The 17,651-nt window shown below is 33.8% G+C and overlaps 1 protein-coding gene across 1 annotated transcript; it reads left to right on the top strand.

Annotated features, from left to right (window-relative positions):
• The first annotated feature begins 147 nt into the window (after positions 1-147).
• Positions 148-17,615, top strand: LOC111717596 (FIT family protein CG10671). Its single transcript, XM_023493095.1, has 12 exons — positions 148-180; positions 2,327-2,369; positions 3,720-3,740; positions 4,824-4,924; positions 6,551-6,634; positions 7,966-8,034; positions 9,981-10,052; positions 11,593-11,648; positions 12,347-12,379; positions 12,732-12,823; positions 16,534-16,634; positions 17,164-17,615. The coding sequence occupies exons 4-12, from the start codon at positions 4,847-4,849 to the stop codon at positions 17,383-17,385; spliced, it is 807 nt and encodes a 268-aa protein (XP_023348863.1). The 5' UTR covers positions 148-180; positions 2,327-2,369; positions 3,720-3,740; positions 4,824-4,846; the 3' UTR covers positions 17,386-17,615.
• The last annotated feature ends 36 nt before the right edge of the window (positions 17,616-17,651 follow it).

Below are 17,651 nucleotides of genomic sequence, written 5' to 3'. Positions count from 1 at the left end.
GTCCCCACCCCACCCCGAACTTGTAACTTGTTAAGTTTTTGCAAAAAGTCGATAATCACCAAAATACTAAAGTACTGATCAAAAAAAAAAATTAAGAAAAGGCTAAAAAAAGTTAAAAATTGAAAAATGTTTGGTTTCTCTAGATCATATTTCGGCAATGTAAATAATGTGTTTAATCAGGTAAACTAACATTATCATCGTTTTTATTGTAATTTTATCTCTTAAAGGGACTGCTTGCGTAATTTAGTTGACCTTTTAGCTAAGAAGTACCTTATGTCTGATTCACAACGGTACCTTTTTAAAACCTCTACAGGTCTACTACAGTCCAAATAATAACAATCTGTGAAATACTTTTAACTTTTTCAAAGATTAAAATTATCCCAATATATATGAACAATTTAAATTTTCCGTAAAATTTGTTTAATCTTGACCATAGATTAATAACAATACAGACAGAACACTAGATGCCGTCTTTTTTAGAATTAGGGGTTTTTTGTTCACAATAACCCTAAGGCATGCTCCCTCTTCGTCTTGTAATTCAACGCGGCATACACGTAACTCCTCTAGGCCTCTACCTCAGGTTTACGAAAAATCTCTAAATCTCGAAAAAACGACCGATCTAGCGTTCTATCTGTTTTGTTATGAACCTATGATGTTGACTTTTTTGCTTTGCGGTCAGTTTAGAGTTTGAAGTAGATTCGAATTAGCGTCTTAACTCCTCGTAGGAAAATGCTGATTAACTTTATGCAGAAAGTTAAAAAAAAATAATTTGTCTCAAAAGGTTCAGGATTCAAAACATTGTCTGTCAACATACTACAGGGTGTCCCACGAAACATGACAGTTTTGAATTTCTTCTTCCATGTACTGTTTTAGCTATTGAAAACTTTTTGTGCCGTTTATTTAGTTAAAAAGTCTTTTACTAAATTATATTTTACTTTGAAATCCATTTTACTATAATACGACTATCATATCCTATTTTTATTATTCTCGTTAGCAATCAAACAGCTTAAAAAATCAAGGAAAAGACATTTTAAACTATTCACCAATTTTCATTTTCATGGGACACCCTGTTTTATAAAAGTTTTATTCTTTAATGCAATGAGTCTGGGAAGTAATTATCATCATTGAATTAATATCAAAGACCGTCTCATCGGAGACCCCAGGTTTTCTCTGGAAACTCTCAGCATCATTGGAGACCAACTTATTTTCGTCGGAGGCACAAAACAATATTTGACAGCGCTTTCCATTTTGAGCACAGCCCTCCAGATTTTCATCGGAGACCCCCAGGTATCCTCAGCTTTCAGTGTGTACTGCTGGAGACCTCCAAATTTTGAAATAAGACCACTTTCTTTAATCTCAGACAACTCAAAACATGGGGGTCTCCGGTAGAATCCGAGGTCACCGATGAAAACAAAACGGTCTTCTATAAAATACGAGAGTTGTAACAGTAAATCCGTCGGTCTTCTATGAAAATCTATTGGTCTCTGATAAGATAAAGAAAAGTTTTGTCTTTGTTTAAACTAATTAATTAATCGCGCATTTCTTCCTTATAAGAAGGTTTCAAGGGTACCGTTGTAAATCGGACAATGCTATCTTTGCATGGAGGGACACTTTAAATCATGCTTACAGTCCCTTTAATCCGAAAAATTTACAAAACTTGTATTTGCAATAACTTTATACTTTTATACTATATTACGTAAATTTCAGTATTTGCATAAATAAATAAAAAGCCATGAATATACGCCAACAGTTTTAAATCATTTAATTAAAAAAACTAAATATCTCCAACATTCCATTATTAGAAAATGAAGAATACGACATTTGATGAATTCTTTCGATGTATTCGGTATTAAGGGTTTCACTGTACATATGTCAAAAAGTACGCAAATTGTATTAAAAAAATTATTTCGCAAAATTGTGTATTTATAGATGATTGCTTTTCAATGTACGCAATAAAATTTAAATATACGCAATTTTGGGTGAAGAAAAATGTTAAGCGGAACCCCCTATTAATGAATCATTTTTATTTTTTGTATTTCAAAGAATTGACTTTTAAATGGTTTTGTTAAAAGTTAAAAGTAAACCCTATGACGTCATACAGCCAAGTAGTTAAAGACAACCATATTAATCAACAATTATTATTGTCATTCTTTCAATGTACTTTCTATTTACATCAATGTACTTTCTATTTACATCAATGTACTTTCTATTTACATGAATGTATTACCTAGACATTTTACATTACAACCAAATAACAGCGTCGCATAAAATGCTAATTAAATGAATTTAGTAAATTAACCTAATTGATAATTATTTTCTAATTAAGTGGTTTGTGAAGCTTGGGTGGTTCTGGACACTCTTGGTCGTAGGAACATTATCATTATTATTCATTATTTAGTTTTTTCATATTTTTTACATTTTTTTGCAACTCGACTCCTCGAGATGAGAGTTAACAGTAACGTTCTAACCCTTCTAAATATTCTTAATGCATGAAAAGCATAATTATAATGAATTTGGAAATACGTTTTCTTAATAATAGGAATATTATAAAACGTGTCTTCTATGTAAATGGACTGTATGCGTAGTTTCAAGTGAACCTTCATGCAAAGAGAGAAATGCCTTCCCTTAAAAACCGTTGTCTGTTCAATGAGTAAAGAGAACTCTTGAGTCTTGAAAATCACTTGAATTCCTGTAAAACACGATGTACGCTGTGTACAGTGTGAACACAGCTAATGCGTTACTTGTGTTAATTGACACATTACGGAATATTTTACATTAAATGTGGTTTATAAAAATTCGAAAAATTTTTTTATTTCCTGTCAATTCTAGAAAATTAATGTTAATATTTTTAAAGCTTAAAACAGCAGCTTTCAAATAAAGTACTCAACAATTGAAAGCTTTTTAGTAGATTTATGAGAATAAGTCCGACAGCCTTGAACAGTCAAAGGTTTTAAGGGTTAACGTTGTGAATCGGGCCATCTTTGCATGAAATTAAGCTTCAAGTCCCTTACAGGATTTTTTTTTAAAATATTTTTTATTTGGAGAAAAGACTTCGTTTTTGCCTGTATTTAAATATACAGTGAGAACTAAAAAGCATTGTTATTATTGTCTCTGCTTTTTTCTTTTATTCAAGTGAGATGAATTTTGTAATTTCTAATTTGATTATTTCTAATTTTTAATTGTTGCCACGAAATATAAAGTCTTTGTTTCTTACTGTAATTAAGTAAATTGGGAAATTGTGATGGCAAATAACTTTTAAAACCTTTTAGGTTTGTTGATTACAAAGAAAGGTTTTTTTTTCTTTTTGAGAAGGAAGAAAAACATTCAAAACTGCATTTTTCATTCATTTACTTTCCGTGAAAATAATCGTATAATTGAATCAATGAGGGAGGGAGGCCAGCTGCACCGTTTCCTCATTCAAGCCCCGTTCTTTTTTATCCGAGCCGTGTAACTTCAAAATCAAGAAATGTTCTTTTGTAAAAGCATTGATTTTTTACCTCTATCTCAAATCTAGGTTTTAATTACGGCGAAACGTTATGGTTTCAAGATACAATCAACAATTAAAGATTTTTTTGTTGAAGAAAAATATTTCGGATTCAAATATGATATGATGTTATTTCTCCCTCCCCCTCTTCACGTTCAATTATCTGTAAATTTACTGTTTTCAGCTTATTGAACAGATTTTATAAAAAACAAGTTTAATAAATGAAAATGTTCAGGTGCGTTCTCCTATCTCACAGGTATAACACTGTTTTCACTAAAAAAAATGAAAATTTATGATTTTTTAAAAAATCTCAGATCGGAATTTTTGTGTGGATATTGATAATCTAGAACGCTTGATGATCTCAATATCCAATGTGGGCACTCTTAAATATGAGTTCTGACTTCTGATTAATTTCCCTTTGCAATCGTCAATGGTCCAATCCAAGTAGATTATCAAGTACACAAGTGTCAAATATGACAAGGAAAAAGACATTTTCTCATATTAGTTGACATGTTTTCCAAGATTAAATAAAAAAGTGTAAAATTAGATAATAAAGAGCACATAAAATTGCATTGTAAATCGGGCATTACCATCCTAGGATGGAGATCGGAGGGTCATTTGAAATTATGCTTACAGAGTTCCTTTGATAAACAACAACTAGAATAAATATTTATTGTAAAAGAAGTTTGGAAAACTTTCTTAATGTTTAAAATTCCTTATCATTAAATTTGAGCAAGATTTTGAACAGTAAAGCTTTCTCCAAGCAAGGGCGTACACAGTGGAGGGGGCCTAGACATGTAAAGGGGAGAACTCAGAGCTGTAACACTTTTTAAATCTGAAACTGGAGAGTGAAGAGCATAACAAAATTAGCTGTTTTTTTCTGCTAGTTTCGTTTGAAGGAGAGATAAAGTAGTGGTTGCAAGGTAATTGGACTGTATGTGTACCTTTAGAGTAGTCAAGAAGTCAAATGTTTTTAATTTACAGTTCAAATTTCGCCCCCCCCCCCCCAGAAACTCCTAGGGGGAGCAAAAAAATTTGACGCTTCGCGCATATTTGGCCCCCTAGATTTATTTCCGTGTACACCCTTGTCTCCAAGGATGTTACATTGCTTACATAATTGATGTATGGTATACTGATGGTATTCTGACTACTCCGCATCACAAAATGAAATGTCCGTTTCATATTCATATTTTATCATTCTTGGCTTTATCCCAAAATATGGCGGTTTTTTTTAAAGAATTTTAATGTTGTCTTTAAAATTTGTAGGTTTATTTAGAAACCCTATATGTAAAAATCTAGGTTGATTTAGAAAGAAAAACAAAAATCGAATTGCTTTTAGCCCGAACATACTCTTGCGGAAGAATGAATATACTTCGGAGTAATCTACTCCGGCTAGTCCTGGCTACCGGAGTCTGGTTCTCCGTAACAGAGCTATTCCAGGTAACATTATACTCCGGAGTAATCTTCTCGGTCTAGTCCGTAACAGAGCTGACCCAGGTATTATTATACTCTGGAGTACTCTTCTCCGTTTGGTCCTGGTTACCGGAGTCTGGTTCTCCGTAACAGAACTATTCCATGTATTATTATACTTCGGAGTAATCTACTCTCTGATAATTCGGCTTACAGTACAGTAAAGTTTAATAATGTTCAACAGTCTTTTTAGTTTCATTGTTGGGAGGTGGGATGCGTCGCAAATATATTATAATACATTCCCTTGTTCAGAAATAGTCTTGAAATATTTTTGTTGTTTTTTCAAATCGTTTTGTTTTCTTTAAAGGAGGCTTAACCTTTCAGTAAAACAGTGAACAAACATAATAACAACATGGGAACCTTTAAATATCTAGTATTAAAGGGACTGTTGGCAACCTTTAAATATCTAGTATTAAAGGAACTGTTGGCAACCTTTAAATATCTAGTATTAAAGGTACTGTTAGCAACTTTAAATATCTAGTATTAAAGGGACTGTTGGCAACCTTTAAATATTTAGGACTAAAGGGACTGTTGGCAACCTTTAAATATCTAGGATTAAAGGTACTGTTTGCAACCTTTAAATATCTAGGATTAAAGGTACTGTTGGCAACCTTTAAATATCTAGTATTAAAGGGACTGTTGGCAACCTTTAAATATCTAGGATTAAAGGGACTTTTGGCAACCTTTAAATATCTAGTATTAAAGGGACTGTTAGCAACCTTTAAATATCTAGGATTAAAGGGACTGTTGTCAACCTTTAAATATCTAGGATTAAAGGGACTGTTGGCAACCTTTAAATATCTAGTATTAAAGGGCAACCTTTAAATATCTAGGATTAAAGGGACTTTTGGTAACCTTTAAATATCTAGGATTAAAGGGACTGTTGGCAACCTTTAAATATCTAGGATTAAAGGGATTGTTGGCAACCTTTAAATTCTAGGATCAAAGGTACTGTTGGCAACCTTTAAATATCTAGGATTAAAGGGACTGTTGGCAACCTTTAAATATCTAGGATTAAAGGGACTGTTGGTAACCTTTAAATATCTAGGATTAAAGGGACTGTTGGTAACCTTTAAATATCTAGGATTAAAGGGACTTTTAGTAACCTTTAAATATCTAGTACTAAAGGGACTGTTGGCAACCTTTAAATATCGAGTATTAAAGGGACTGTTGGCAATCTTTCAATATCTAGGATTAAAGGGACTCTTGGTAACCTTTAAATATCTAGTATTAAAGGGACTGTTGGCAATTTTCACGTGATCTCATGAGTTTCAAACCCGATTCACAACAGTACTATTAAACCTTATCTGCGTTTTGTTAATCAATTCTGTCAATTTCCTTCCTAGGCTCTGCTTAATAAATTTACTATTATCTCCAAGAAAACAAATACTAGGATGTTTGGCCCCGACAAAAAATTGAAAAGTACAGAATTGTGAATCGGACCCAACACTTAAAATGGAGGTTCACTCGATTTTACTTTGAAATCTCCTTGAAGAAAGGATGGAATGGGTTGCCAAAAATCTATCAATTATTTTTTCAACATTTTAAACCAAAAAAGTATCTGAAACGTACTTTAAAATTTTACTCTATTTCTAGCTAATTGAGTCTCGGACTGGGGTTTGTGAGGTTATGAAGTACACTAGAAAAGAATCGTGTTTAGCTAATGGATTTCTTTGGAAGGTTGGTTATTATTATTTTTTTTTAAGCAATGAAAGTTTATGATTTCAATATTTTTATAATCTTTTTAATCTACATCAATGATCTTTCAATGAAAAGAAGTAATTAGGGTTTCCAGTCGTAATTACGTTACGCGTAATTACGCGTAACACTTTCTTTCACTTACGCAGGAGCATTACGCGTTAACGTTTACGAAAGAAAGTCTAGTTTTGCGTAATTAATGCGAAATTACGTAATACGAAACAATTCCGTAAAAAATAAAGTACATATTAATTCTCAGAAATAATTACAGCGGGAAAGTATGTGTAAGGATATGCCCGCTACAACCATGTCAAACATATTTTGACGACATATTTTTTTTCAAACAAGGAAGGTAAACTTGAGAAAGTAGGTTGTAATATTAACAAGTCGTAGATTATGTATTTTTTTTGATAAAAATATATTGTTGGCCCTTTGTTAAACTTTTTAGTTGTCGAACGTGAAAATTACATCAACATAGTATTGGCTGAAATTTCTGATTCAACTTGCGTGACATTATTTTTCTTGTAAGTTAGTTGTTTTATTTAAATTAAAAGTTAAAACATCAAAATTTCATAGATGTAATTATTGCAAAATTTCGCAAAATTACTTTGTAGAGATTACGCGTAATTAATACAAAATATCGCGAAATTACCTCGTAGAAATTACGCGAAATTACGTTATTACGCATAATCATTACGAAATCTCGCGAAATTAGGTTGTAGAAATTACACGAAATTACGCCGTAATTTCGCGAAATGGATATTTCCCCAATTACGCGTAGTCCTGCGAAATTATATGAAATGAACATTATTACGCGTAACTGCACGTAATTACGCGTAAGAGAATAATTTATTACGTTGGAACCCCACAAGTAATTTTCACCTTTTTTTTCATTTTTTTAATATTAATGTTATGTGAATTCTTAATTTCCTTATTATTTGTATTTTTCCGCTTGTTGTAAATTTAAAAGTTTTCCTAAATAAATAAAATATATTTTTAATTTCCTTTAGTAAAAGTAAATTTAACCTATATGAAGCATGAAGTCTGACCGCGTCAACCTTTTTGCACCGGTTAATCCTGTCCTGAGAGCTAGGTACAGTACAAACTGGGACCGCAAAGGTTGACCCGGCTCGGATATTCAAATGTACTACGCACTCCTGTATGCCAAGTCCATTAGCGACTGATCCAATCAGGCGCTAATGGACCTAACAACTATCTTCCCTTAACGTTAATGCTATTAACAATCATCTACCGTTAACGCTAATGCTAATAACAACTATCTACCGTTAACGATAATGCTAAGTATACTTTAGGGTATAGATATTTCTGGACACTGTTTTCTCCTCATATTCTCAAACCTTTTCATCATTGAAGAAGGGAAGGTATAAGATTTAGCATTTATTAAAGGGACTGTAAGAATAATTTCAAGTTTATTAAAAGGACTGTAAGCTTAATTTCAAGTTTATTAAAGGGACTGTAAGCTTGATTTCAAATTTATTAAAGGGACTGTAAGCTTAATTTCAAGTTTATTGAAGGGACTGTAAGCTTAATTTCAAGTTTATTAAAGGGACTGTAAGCTTAATTTCAAGTTTATTAAAGGGACTGTAAGCTTGATTTCAAATTTATTAAAGGGACTGTAAGCTTAATTTCAAGTTTATTGAAGGGACTGTAAGCTTAATTTCAAGTTTATTAAAGGGACTGTAGCTTAATTTCAAGTTTATTAAAGGGAATGTAAGCTTAATTTCAAGTTTATTAAAGGGACTGTAAGCTTAATTTCAAGATGGTCTCCATGATGCTCAATTTACAATATAGGTTCCTTACCAAATGACTTGCGCTTTTCTGCTGCAGGGAAACATGCAGGAATTATCAGAATTAAACACTTTTACTGGTAGCCATCTTTCCAGGAAGGGTGACTTGAAATTACGTTTACAGCACAGATTGGGATAGTTAACTTGTGTAATTCGTGTAATACAGAGATATTCTAATAATATAAATTAATTGATAACTTCTTTGTCGTCTTCGACCATAGAATTAGTTTGCGGCATTCGTTATAAAAATAATCACAAAATTTCTCTGCCATTTCAATTTCAATTTAAACTTTATTAAATGAACCATGAAATCGTCTTATTCTGAACGAAATTGTTCATATCTCAGGTAGTTATCAAAGCACAAAATGGCAGACCACATTTTGGAAATGGCAGAACTATTCTTTGTTTATTGTTAAATAAAAATATATTGATAAATTCAGGTTACCAATGATGAATGCCGCGAACTTTTTCTAATTTCAATCAATTTACATTATTGTTTTTGGAATTTTACCGTAATTCTAACAAAACCTCAATTTTTGTACCATAGAGCCACCATGATTAAATCTTTTAGTGACATTTTGTATTCATATTTTTTCTAATAAAGCTAAAAGGCCCATTTACGTCACTTTTTGTAATATCTGAAAAAAAACATGATTTTCTTTTTAAAAAACGTGGTTTTCTTTGAAACGAGGATTCTAAATTCATTGAATTATAGTATGTCTTGAAATAGGTAAAAATAATTCCATTATAACTTTCAAGATATAAACTTTCTACTTTCTTATCTACACTTCCAGTTTATTATATCTAACTAGCTAGTTTCACTTTGTTTTTTAGTCTTTTCTTTTAATCAATTATGTTTTAAAAACAGGAGAGTGAATTAAGGATTAAAGAATCTTAAAAATTTTACAACTTCAGAACATTAAGGACAAAAAGTATTTTGTCAAACAAAAACCTTTAACCGGAAATAACGAGTAGGAAAAGATTATCGTTATTCATACAAAAGTTACAAATTCGATTTAAGACAGTATTCTTAAAAATACGAGCTAGATATGCATTTTTAATTTTTTATTTTTTCTGAAAAGTGACTTGCGCATTTCTTGCTTATAAGAACCTATGCATAAATTTACAGAAATAAATAACTTTCAAGTCAGGACATCGGCGTTATCCTCAACCTTTTTTGATCAGACTAATAATTCGAGGGTATCGTTGTGAATTTGGTAATGCTATCATTGATTGGAGGATCACTTAAAATAACAATTACAATCCTTTTGATAAAAAACTTTTCTAAACAATTATGGTTTAAATTGATCTATCTAAACACATTTTGAACAGATTTAGAATAGAAAAGTTTTGACCTGCACAGGCGTACCTGGGTTGGGAACGAATCAAGGATTATATAAGTTTTGTCCACAGGCGTACCTGGGTTGGGAATGAATCAAGGATTATATACGTTTTGTCCTGCACAGGCGTACCTAGCTGGGCTAAGAACGAATCAAGGATTATATGAGTTTTGTCCACAGGCGTACCTGGGTTGGGAACGAATCAAGGATTATATAAGACTTGAGGAACATAAACGTCTCAGCAATACAAAGGTAATTATGTAAACATAGCAAATAAATATTATTTGTCTTAGAAAATAGCACCTTTGTCTATCATAGCCGCAGCTCCCTAGCCTTTCCTAGCCGTAGTTCCCTAGCCTGTCCTAGAAGTAGCTCCCTACCCTACCTTAGCTCCCTACCCTGTCCTAGCCGTAGCTCCATACCGTGTCCTAGCCGTAGCTCCCTACCTTGTCCTAATCGTAGCTCCCTACCCTGTCCTGGTTGTAGGTCCCTACCTTGTCCATATCGTAGCTCCCTACCCTGTCCTGGTTGTAGCTCCCTACCTTTTCCTAATCGTAGCTCCCTACCCTGTCCTGATTGTAGCTCCCTACCCTGTCCTGGTTGTTTCTCCATAGCCTGTCCTAGTTGAAGCTCCCTAGTTTTTCCTAGCCATATATGTTCCCTAGTTTGTCATAGCCGTAGCTCCAGAGCATGTCCTAGCCGTAGCCTCATTGCCTGTTCTAGCCGTAGCTTCCTACCTTCCCAGCCGTCGCTCTATAGCCTGTCCTTGTGTTAGCTCCCTGGCCTGTAATATTAGTAATGCTTCCTAACTTGTCCTATATTCAGCTCCTTCACTTATCCTAGACGCAGCTCCCCAGCTTGTCCTATATTCAGCTCCTTCACTTATCCTAGCCGCAGCTCCCAAGCTTGTCCTATATTCAGCTCCTTCACTTATCCTAGCCGCAGCTCCCAAACTTGTCCTATATTCAGCTCCTTCACTTGTCCTAGCCGCAGCTCCCAAGCTTGTCCTATATTCAGCTCCTTCACTTATCCTAGCCGCAGCTCTCAAACTTATCCTATATTCAGCTTCGTCACTTACCCTGCCGCAGATCCCAAGCTTGTCCTATACTCAGCTTCTTCACTTATCCTAGCCGCAGCTCCCCAGCTTCTCCTATATTTAGCTCCTTCACTTTTCCTAGCTGTAGCTCCCCAGCTTGTCCTATATTCAGCTACTTCACTTATCCTAGCCGTAGCTCCCAAGCTTGTCCTATATTCAGCTACTTCACTTATCCTAGCCGTAGCTCCCAAGCTTGTTTTTTATTGAGCTCCTTCACTTATCCGAGCCCTAGCTCCCCAACTTGTCCTATATTCAGCTCCTTCACTTATCCTAGCCGCAGCTCCCCAGCTTGTCCTATATTCAGCTCCTTCACTTATCCTAGCCGCAGCTCCCCAGCGTGTCCTAGATTCAGCTCCAAAGCTTGTTTTAGATTCAGCTCCCCAGCTTATCCTAGATTCCGCTCCAAAGCTTGTTCTAGATTCAGCTCTCCAGCTTGTCCTAGATTCAGCTCCTTAATCTGTCCTTGCCAACGCTCCCTAGCCTGTTGTATTCGCAGCTTGCTTCTTAACTTGCGTTATATTCGGGCTCTCTCTATACCTACAGCATATTCACTTATTTACTCCTCAACTCCACAACAAGTCCTGACCTCTGCACTCAAGAAGCTTCCTACTGTCTGTACTTGTCGTTACTGTGTAGCGAGTGTAGCCTGGTCCTATACTCTAGTTCCCTTCTAGACAACATCTTCTACATGTTCAGGACGTATCAGATACTCCACTGTCAAAACTCAAGAACGAAGAATTCTTGTGGCTTAGGAAAATCTTGAAATCTCGAAATCTTTCAATTTATACTGAAAATACTAATGACGACGCACTAAAAAGGACCAACTAAGAAGGACGCACGTAATAGTGACATACATGCATCTTTATTCACTCAAACTCATAAAACCAAATTAATCATAAAAATTCTGACATCTTTGCTGATCTGTTCTTGATTGAGTCTCTTAGCAATTGAAAAATAAATCAAATAAGTAAAATATCTTTGAATTACTTCAAAAAGAAAAAAATTCTCATTATTTTCACTTTCAACTTCCGAAGTGCACTTAAAACTATTTTTACCATCACATACGCACACATCATGGTTTATTCAAAGAACAACAACATCAATAACAATAACGACAGTAATAATAACAACAACATGAATAAATAAATATCAAAAGGTAACCACAACCAAAACAAAAACAATAGCAAAGAAAATAGCAACAACAACAACAATTTTAACAACAAAAATACTTTTGTAACAAAATTAAACACAACCACAATAATAACAACAGCAAAAAAAACAGCACAACAACATTAACTACAGCAATAATAACAACAGAAACAACAACATCAACATCAAAATCAACATCAACATCAACATCAACAACAACAACAACCACAACGACAACAACGACACCAACAACAACAACATTCTTAAATGATTCTAAAATTGAGAATTTCTTTTGTTGTAGAAAAGAATTCACATCTTCCACACCATATGTTAGGTATTTTTGTTATATCTGCAGATATTTCTCCATAATTACGTGTCAATTTCTCCCTTGCAATTCGGGAAATTGTTTGCACACTTTTTCTTGCAAATTTTCTTTCCCTTGCAATTTGGGCAAATTTTTCATGCATTTTTCGTACAATAATTACATTTTTTTTCGCGAAATTTGCGCATTTTCTATTTGGCGAAAATTCCGCATTTTTCATGAAACAGATTAACTGGGAATTCTGCGAACCCCTCAACACTTGTAATTATGCCTACAGTTCCTTTATAAATACAGTTCGGGAAAGTAATTAATGGTAAAACCACCCATGTTGGCGAAGCGCTATGCACTTCTTTTGCTCTTGCAGGAGTGTGTTCTGTTTACTGGCAGTTCTAACTATACTTTGGGACCTAATGCTCCTTTCGACACAACTCTATTTTCATCTTATGATAGAAAAAGGTGAGTTACTGCTCAAGAGAACTGAGTTTTTCACTCTTATTTTCTAATCCCTATATCCTTGTAGTCCAATATAGTATACCTTTGATATTTCAAATTATGAATTGTGTCAGATTAAATAATGAGATATTACAGGTTTACACCATTAGACTGCAAAGATATGGAAATACGACTAGGAATACGACTAGTCACTAGAAAAGTAGTTGAACTAGCAAAACATAGTTAATCTACTTTTTGTTATTGATTACTTCTTGAGTATACCTATTAAAGCCGTACATAAAATGCAGATGATTTAAGTAAAGTTTAGAAATTCTAATAAAAATATTTTCAATTCCAAAAAGTTCTTTATTAAAAAGTGGCACAAAGGATTTTTTTAACTCGCTTTCGTAAAAACTCTGGGGGAAAAAACTCTTTCCAAAATGACTGAAAGTTCCATTGAAAATCCCTTTAAAGAGATTTTTAATGTAATTTCAATTCATCCTTCAATTAAAAGGTGGTGTTCTTTTTTTGTTTTCAATTTTTACTGTGACCGAATCTAAAGAATTTGAGCGGCGTTTTAAATGTAAGCCGCGGTTTAAATATGGTTGGTTCCACTTAAAATTGTATCAAATGTTACAAGATTTAAGCTGGCACTTAATTTAAACCGGGTTTTGGCAGATTTAAACCGCGGCTCAAATTCTTTAAATTCCATCTCAGGACTTGTTGAATAAAATTTTAAAGGTTATCTTTTGGAATCCAGAATGATCTTATTTAATTTAAAAGGAGTGACCGGCTTGATTACTGTATAATTCTTACTTTATTTTTCGTTGTCGTTATTTACTAACGTCAAAGAACTAATTCTGAAAGCGTATCCACCCCCAAAGTAGGCGTTTTGAACGTCGAATTTGCGCTCAAACTCGGGATTTACAGATCTTTAAAAAGTTTAATAGGTCTCAACTGAATCCGAAAGAAGTTTTCCACAACACTGCATACTCAGTTCAACTACCTGACATAGCCGGTCACTCCCTTTAAGTGTCACTTGAAATTACAAATACAATTTGGAGTTTGGACATAATTGTTTCAAATATTAGACTTCTGAAATAAGCACTATTAGTCTAATATCATTTATTTTTTGGTTTTCAAAATTTTCTTTAAAATATCAAGCATGGATATTGTATAATTTATAATGCTTAATGCTTCAAAAATTTTATTTTCAAATTTCGGGACCTAAATAATATGTATCATCTCGTAACATTTTAAAATTTATTATTTGGTTTATTTCAATTTTAGAATGAATGAATTTACTAAGAGCTGTCGCTGTAATGTAAATAGACCTTCCATTGGAATGAATTACGACTGCAAAGAAGTCGTTAAGCTACCTTACACCGGTTCAAATCCTGAACCAACGATTCACTCTCCAATTAATTACCTGAATAATCATGAATATTTAACTTTGAATCGGTGATTCAGGATTTGAACCCCCAGAAGGTAGTTCAACCCCCTCTCCAATTCATTAAATTCGGCCCCTGTTGATATAAATGTTTGTCCTTTGTTTCAAACATTGTTTCACATAATGCATTAAGCACATTAATCTTTCCGCAACGTTTTATCTTCTAAAAAATACTTTGACTAAAGTATATTCTGATTATAAAAAAAACGATTGGAAATTTTAATCTCAAATACTGATAGAAAATCCTTGATAATACAGGGTGTCCCAATAAACATGGGAATTCAGTGACGAATTTGATATCGTCTTTTCCAATAATTCTTTGATTTAGTATAGTGATACCTACTGAGAAAGCTGTAATCTGTAAGAGTTTCGTCTGCTATGTTCACATTTTGTTTGTTTATATTTTGACTGCATACGGTTGTACTTAGTAAAACAAGAAAATTCCAGTATACAAACAGAGTAAACTTGTCCGTCTTCACTGTTCATCTTGCGGAGATATTGTAGACACATCTTTACAGTCTTTTGCCCTTTTCATAAAATTAACTCTGGCAGACATAATAATATTATGGCTTTTGAGACGATATTGAATTCGTCACTCAATTCCCATGTTTTTTGGGACACCCTGTATGTTCATAATAACTACCTGTTGCAAGCAATTTTAGATTTCTAACAAATTGTTAGAACTTAATAACAGAATGATATCTCAGAAATGTGAATAACCTGAAAATCAAATTCGTAATTTCAAAAAAGAATTCGAAATTTTGAAATTCTTCCAGAAAGTTCCATATTCCGAAGGTTATGATAACTTTTAACAGTGAAAATAAAACTATACAGCGATAACCAGAAAACTTTGAAACAGGAAACGACGTGGGAATACACGTTAAAAGTGAGGACTATGGCATTTCTGATACCTGTTACCCTTACACCCCCATCCTCATCCGCCTACCTCCTAAATTCCAACCTTATCCTACTTCACGAGCAGATATTGTGGAACTCAGAAACTGCTTTGCTGTGAAATCTTAATCAAAACTTTCTGAGAGAGATCATCATTGGTTTCATTGGGTGTTCCTTTCCTAGGAGGTACACCTAAATCACCTTTAACCTAGCCGAATGCAGTTAAGGCTAGGAGGTCTTTTAATTTCTTTCTAAATTACTGCAAGACACTGATACATGTAATGCAGCTGACAAAGGGAAGTTCTCATTACAACAATGTCAGCAATAAACCTGCATAGATGGCCGATATCAAAAATAACTGAAATAAATACAGAAACTCAAGAGCTGATATTAAAATACTACAAATTGCCTGATCAGCATCTCAAAACTGCATATTAACCCTCCTGGGGGGGCGGGGGTATGCAGCTAATTGAACGAGCATTACAGGACAGCCAGGAAACAAGAAGATTGGAAACATGATTATCTGCATTCTGCATTAAATACATGTATCAAATAATTTGTTTCATAAAAAAAAAATTAAAAAATAAATAAATTGATAAAGTTAAAAATTTAGTCGTTGCTAGTGGGATAGCAGTTCTACTCTGTTTTATTTAGTTGTTGCTAGTGAGATAGCAGTTCTACTCTGTTTTATTTAGTTGTTGCTAGTGGGATAGCAATTCTAGTATGTTTTTTTAGTTGTTGCTAGTGGGATAGCAGTTCTACTCTGTTTTGTTTAGTTGTTGCTAGTGGGATAGCGTTCTACTATGTTGTGTTTAGTTGTTGCTAGTGGGATAGCAGTTCTACTATGTTTTGTTCAGTTGTTGCTAGTGAGATAGCAGTTCTACTCTGTTTTGTTAAGTTGTTGCTAGTGAGATAGCAGTTCTACTCTGTTTTGTTAAGTTGTTGCTAGTGGGATAGCAGTTCTACTATGTTATGTTTTGTTGTTACTAGTGGGATAACAGTTCTACTCTGTTTTGTTTAGTTGCTGCTAGCGGGATAGCAGTTCTATTATGTTTGGTTTAGTTGTTGCTAGCGGGATAGCAGTTCTACCATATTTTGTTTAGTAGTTGCTAGTGGGATAGCAGTTCTACTCTGTATTTTTTAGTTGTTGCTAGTGGGATAGCAGTTCTACTCTGTTTTGTTTAGTTGTTGCTAGTGGGATAGCAGTTCTACTCTGTTTTGTTTAGTTGTTGCTAGTGGGATACCAGTTCTACTCTGTTTTGTTTAGTTGTTGCTAGTGGGATAGCAATTCTACTATGTTGTGTTTAGTTGTTGATAGTGGGATAGCAGTTCTACTATGTTGTGTTTAGTTGTTGCTAGTGGGATAGTAGTTCTACTATGTTTTGTTTAGTTGTTGCTAGCGGGATAGCAGTTCTACTCTGGTTTGCTCTCTATAAAGTTTTCTACAAAAACCCACTTTCTCCAGGACTTCCGGGGGAAGGAATATTTAAGGTTTGTATCCAGTAATATTGAGTATCCAAGGTTTGTATCCGGATTATTGAATATTCAAGGTATGTATCCAGGAATATGGGATATTCAAGGTTTGTATCCAGGAATATTAAATATTCAAGGTTTGTATCCAGGTAAATTTAATATTCAAGGTGAGTATCCAGAAATATTGAATATTCATAATATGTATCCAGGAATATGGAATATTCAAGGTTTGTTTCCAGGTAAATTGAATATTCAAGGTGAGTATCCAGGAATATTGAATATTAAAGATTTGTATCCAGGAATATTAAGCATAAAAGTTTTATATCCAGTAATATTGAATATTCAAGGTATGTATCCAGGAATATGTGATATTCAAGGTTTGTATCCAGTAATATTAAATATTCAAGGTATGTATCCAGGAATATTGAGTATTCAAGTTTAGTGTCCAGGAATATTGAATATTCAAGGTATGTATCCAGGAATATTGGATATTCAAGTTGGATAAAAACGACCTATAATAGTCTTGAATGAAAAAGAAGATCAACAGCAAATGCTAAAAGCTATTTTCAAGGAGGAGGTTGTCCCTGATACCCTCCAAGAGGCTAAAGAATCTACCGGAGGAGGCTTGAAGAAGAGCAGCCTTGCCGGAGGACGACGAGGCAGTATATCTGACCTCTCATTGGTCCGTCCTCTGGGTAGAGCTAGGTCGAGGTCACAGTCGAGGTCAAGAATGGGAACCAGTAAAAGCAGTCTCAATTTAAAGTACTAGTAAGACTCAAGACTAGTTCTGAAGGAGAAATATCCTAAGGACGAGTTCTGAAGGAGAAATATCCTAGGGACGAGTTCTTGAGGGAGAAACTTCAGAAGGGCAAAGTCCGGGGGTCCAATATTTTCCAAAATAACAATTTCTGAAACTACTTTTCCGGAAACTACTTCGTGCTTTGCTTTAATCTCATACTGCTAGGTTTTTACCCTTTAAAATAAATTATTTGATTATTATCATTTTTTTTTATAAGTTATTATTTTTATTATCAA

Source organism: Eurytemora carolleeae, unplaced genomic scaffold (assembly GCF_000591075.1).
Source record: "Eurytemora carolleeae unplaced genomic scaffold, Eaff_2.0 scaffold1586, whole genome shotgun sequence".
Taxonomy (NCBI): Eukaryota; Metazoa; Arthropoda; class Copepoda; order Calanoida; family Temoridae; genus Eurytemora; species Eurytemora carolleeae.
Note: the sequence above shows the minus strand (reverse complement) of the source record. Positions and strands in the feature narration are given on the sequence as shown.

Excerpts from the sequence above, each read along its gene's own strand:
- LOC111717596 (XM_023493095.1), top strand. The coding sequence starts at position 4,847 with ATGAATATACTTCGGAGTAATCTACTCCGGCTAGTCCTGGCTACCGGA. Across the intron at positions 10,053-11,592 it reads AACGTCTCAGCAATACAAAG|GACGTATCAGATACTCCACT; the intron begins GTAATTATGTAA and ends CTACATGTTCAG. Across the intron at positions 11,649-12,346 it reads GAAGAATTCTTGTGGCTTAG|AAAAGAATTCACATCTTCCA; the intron begins GAAAATCTTGAA and ends CTTTTGTTGTAG.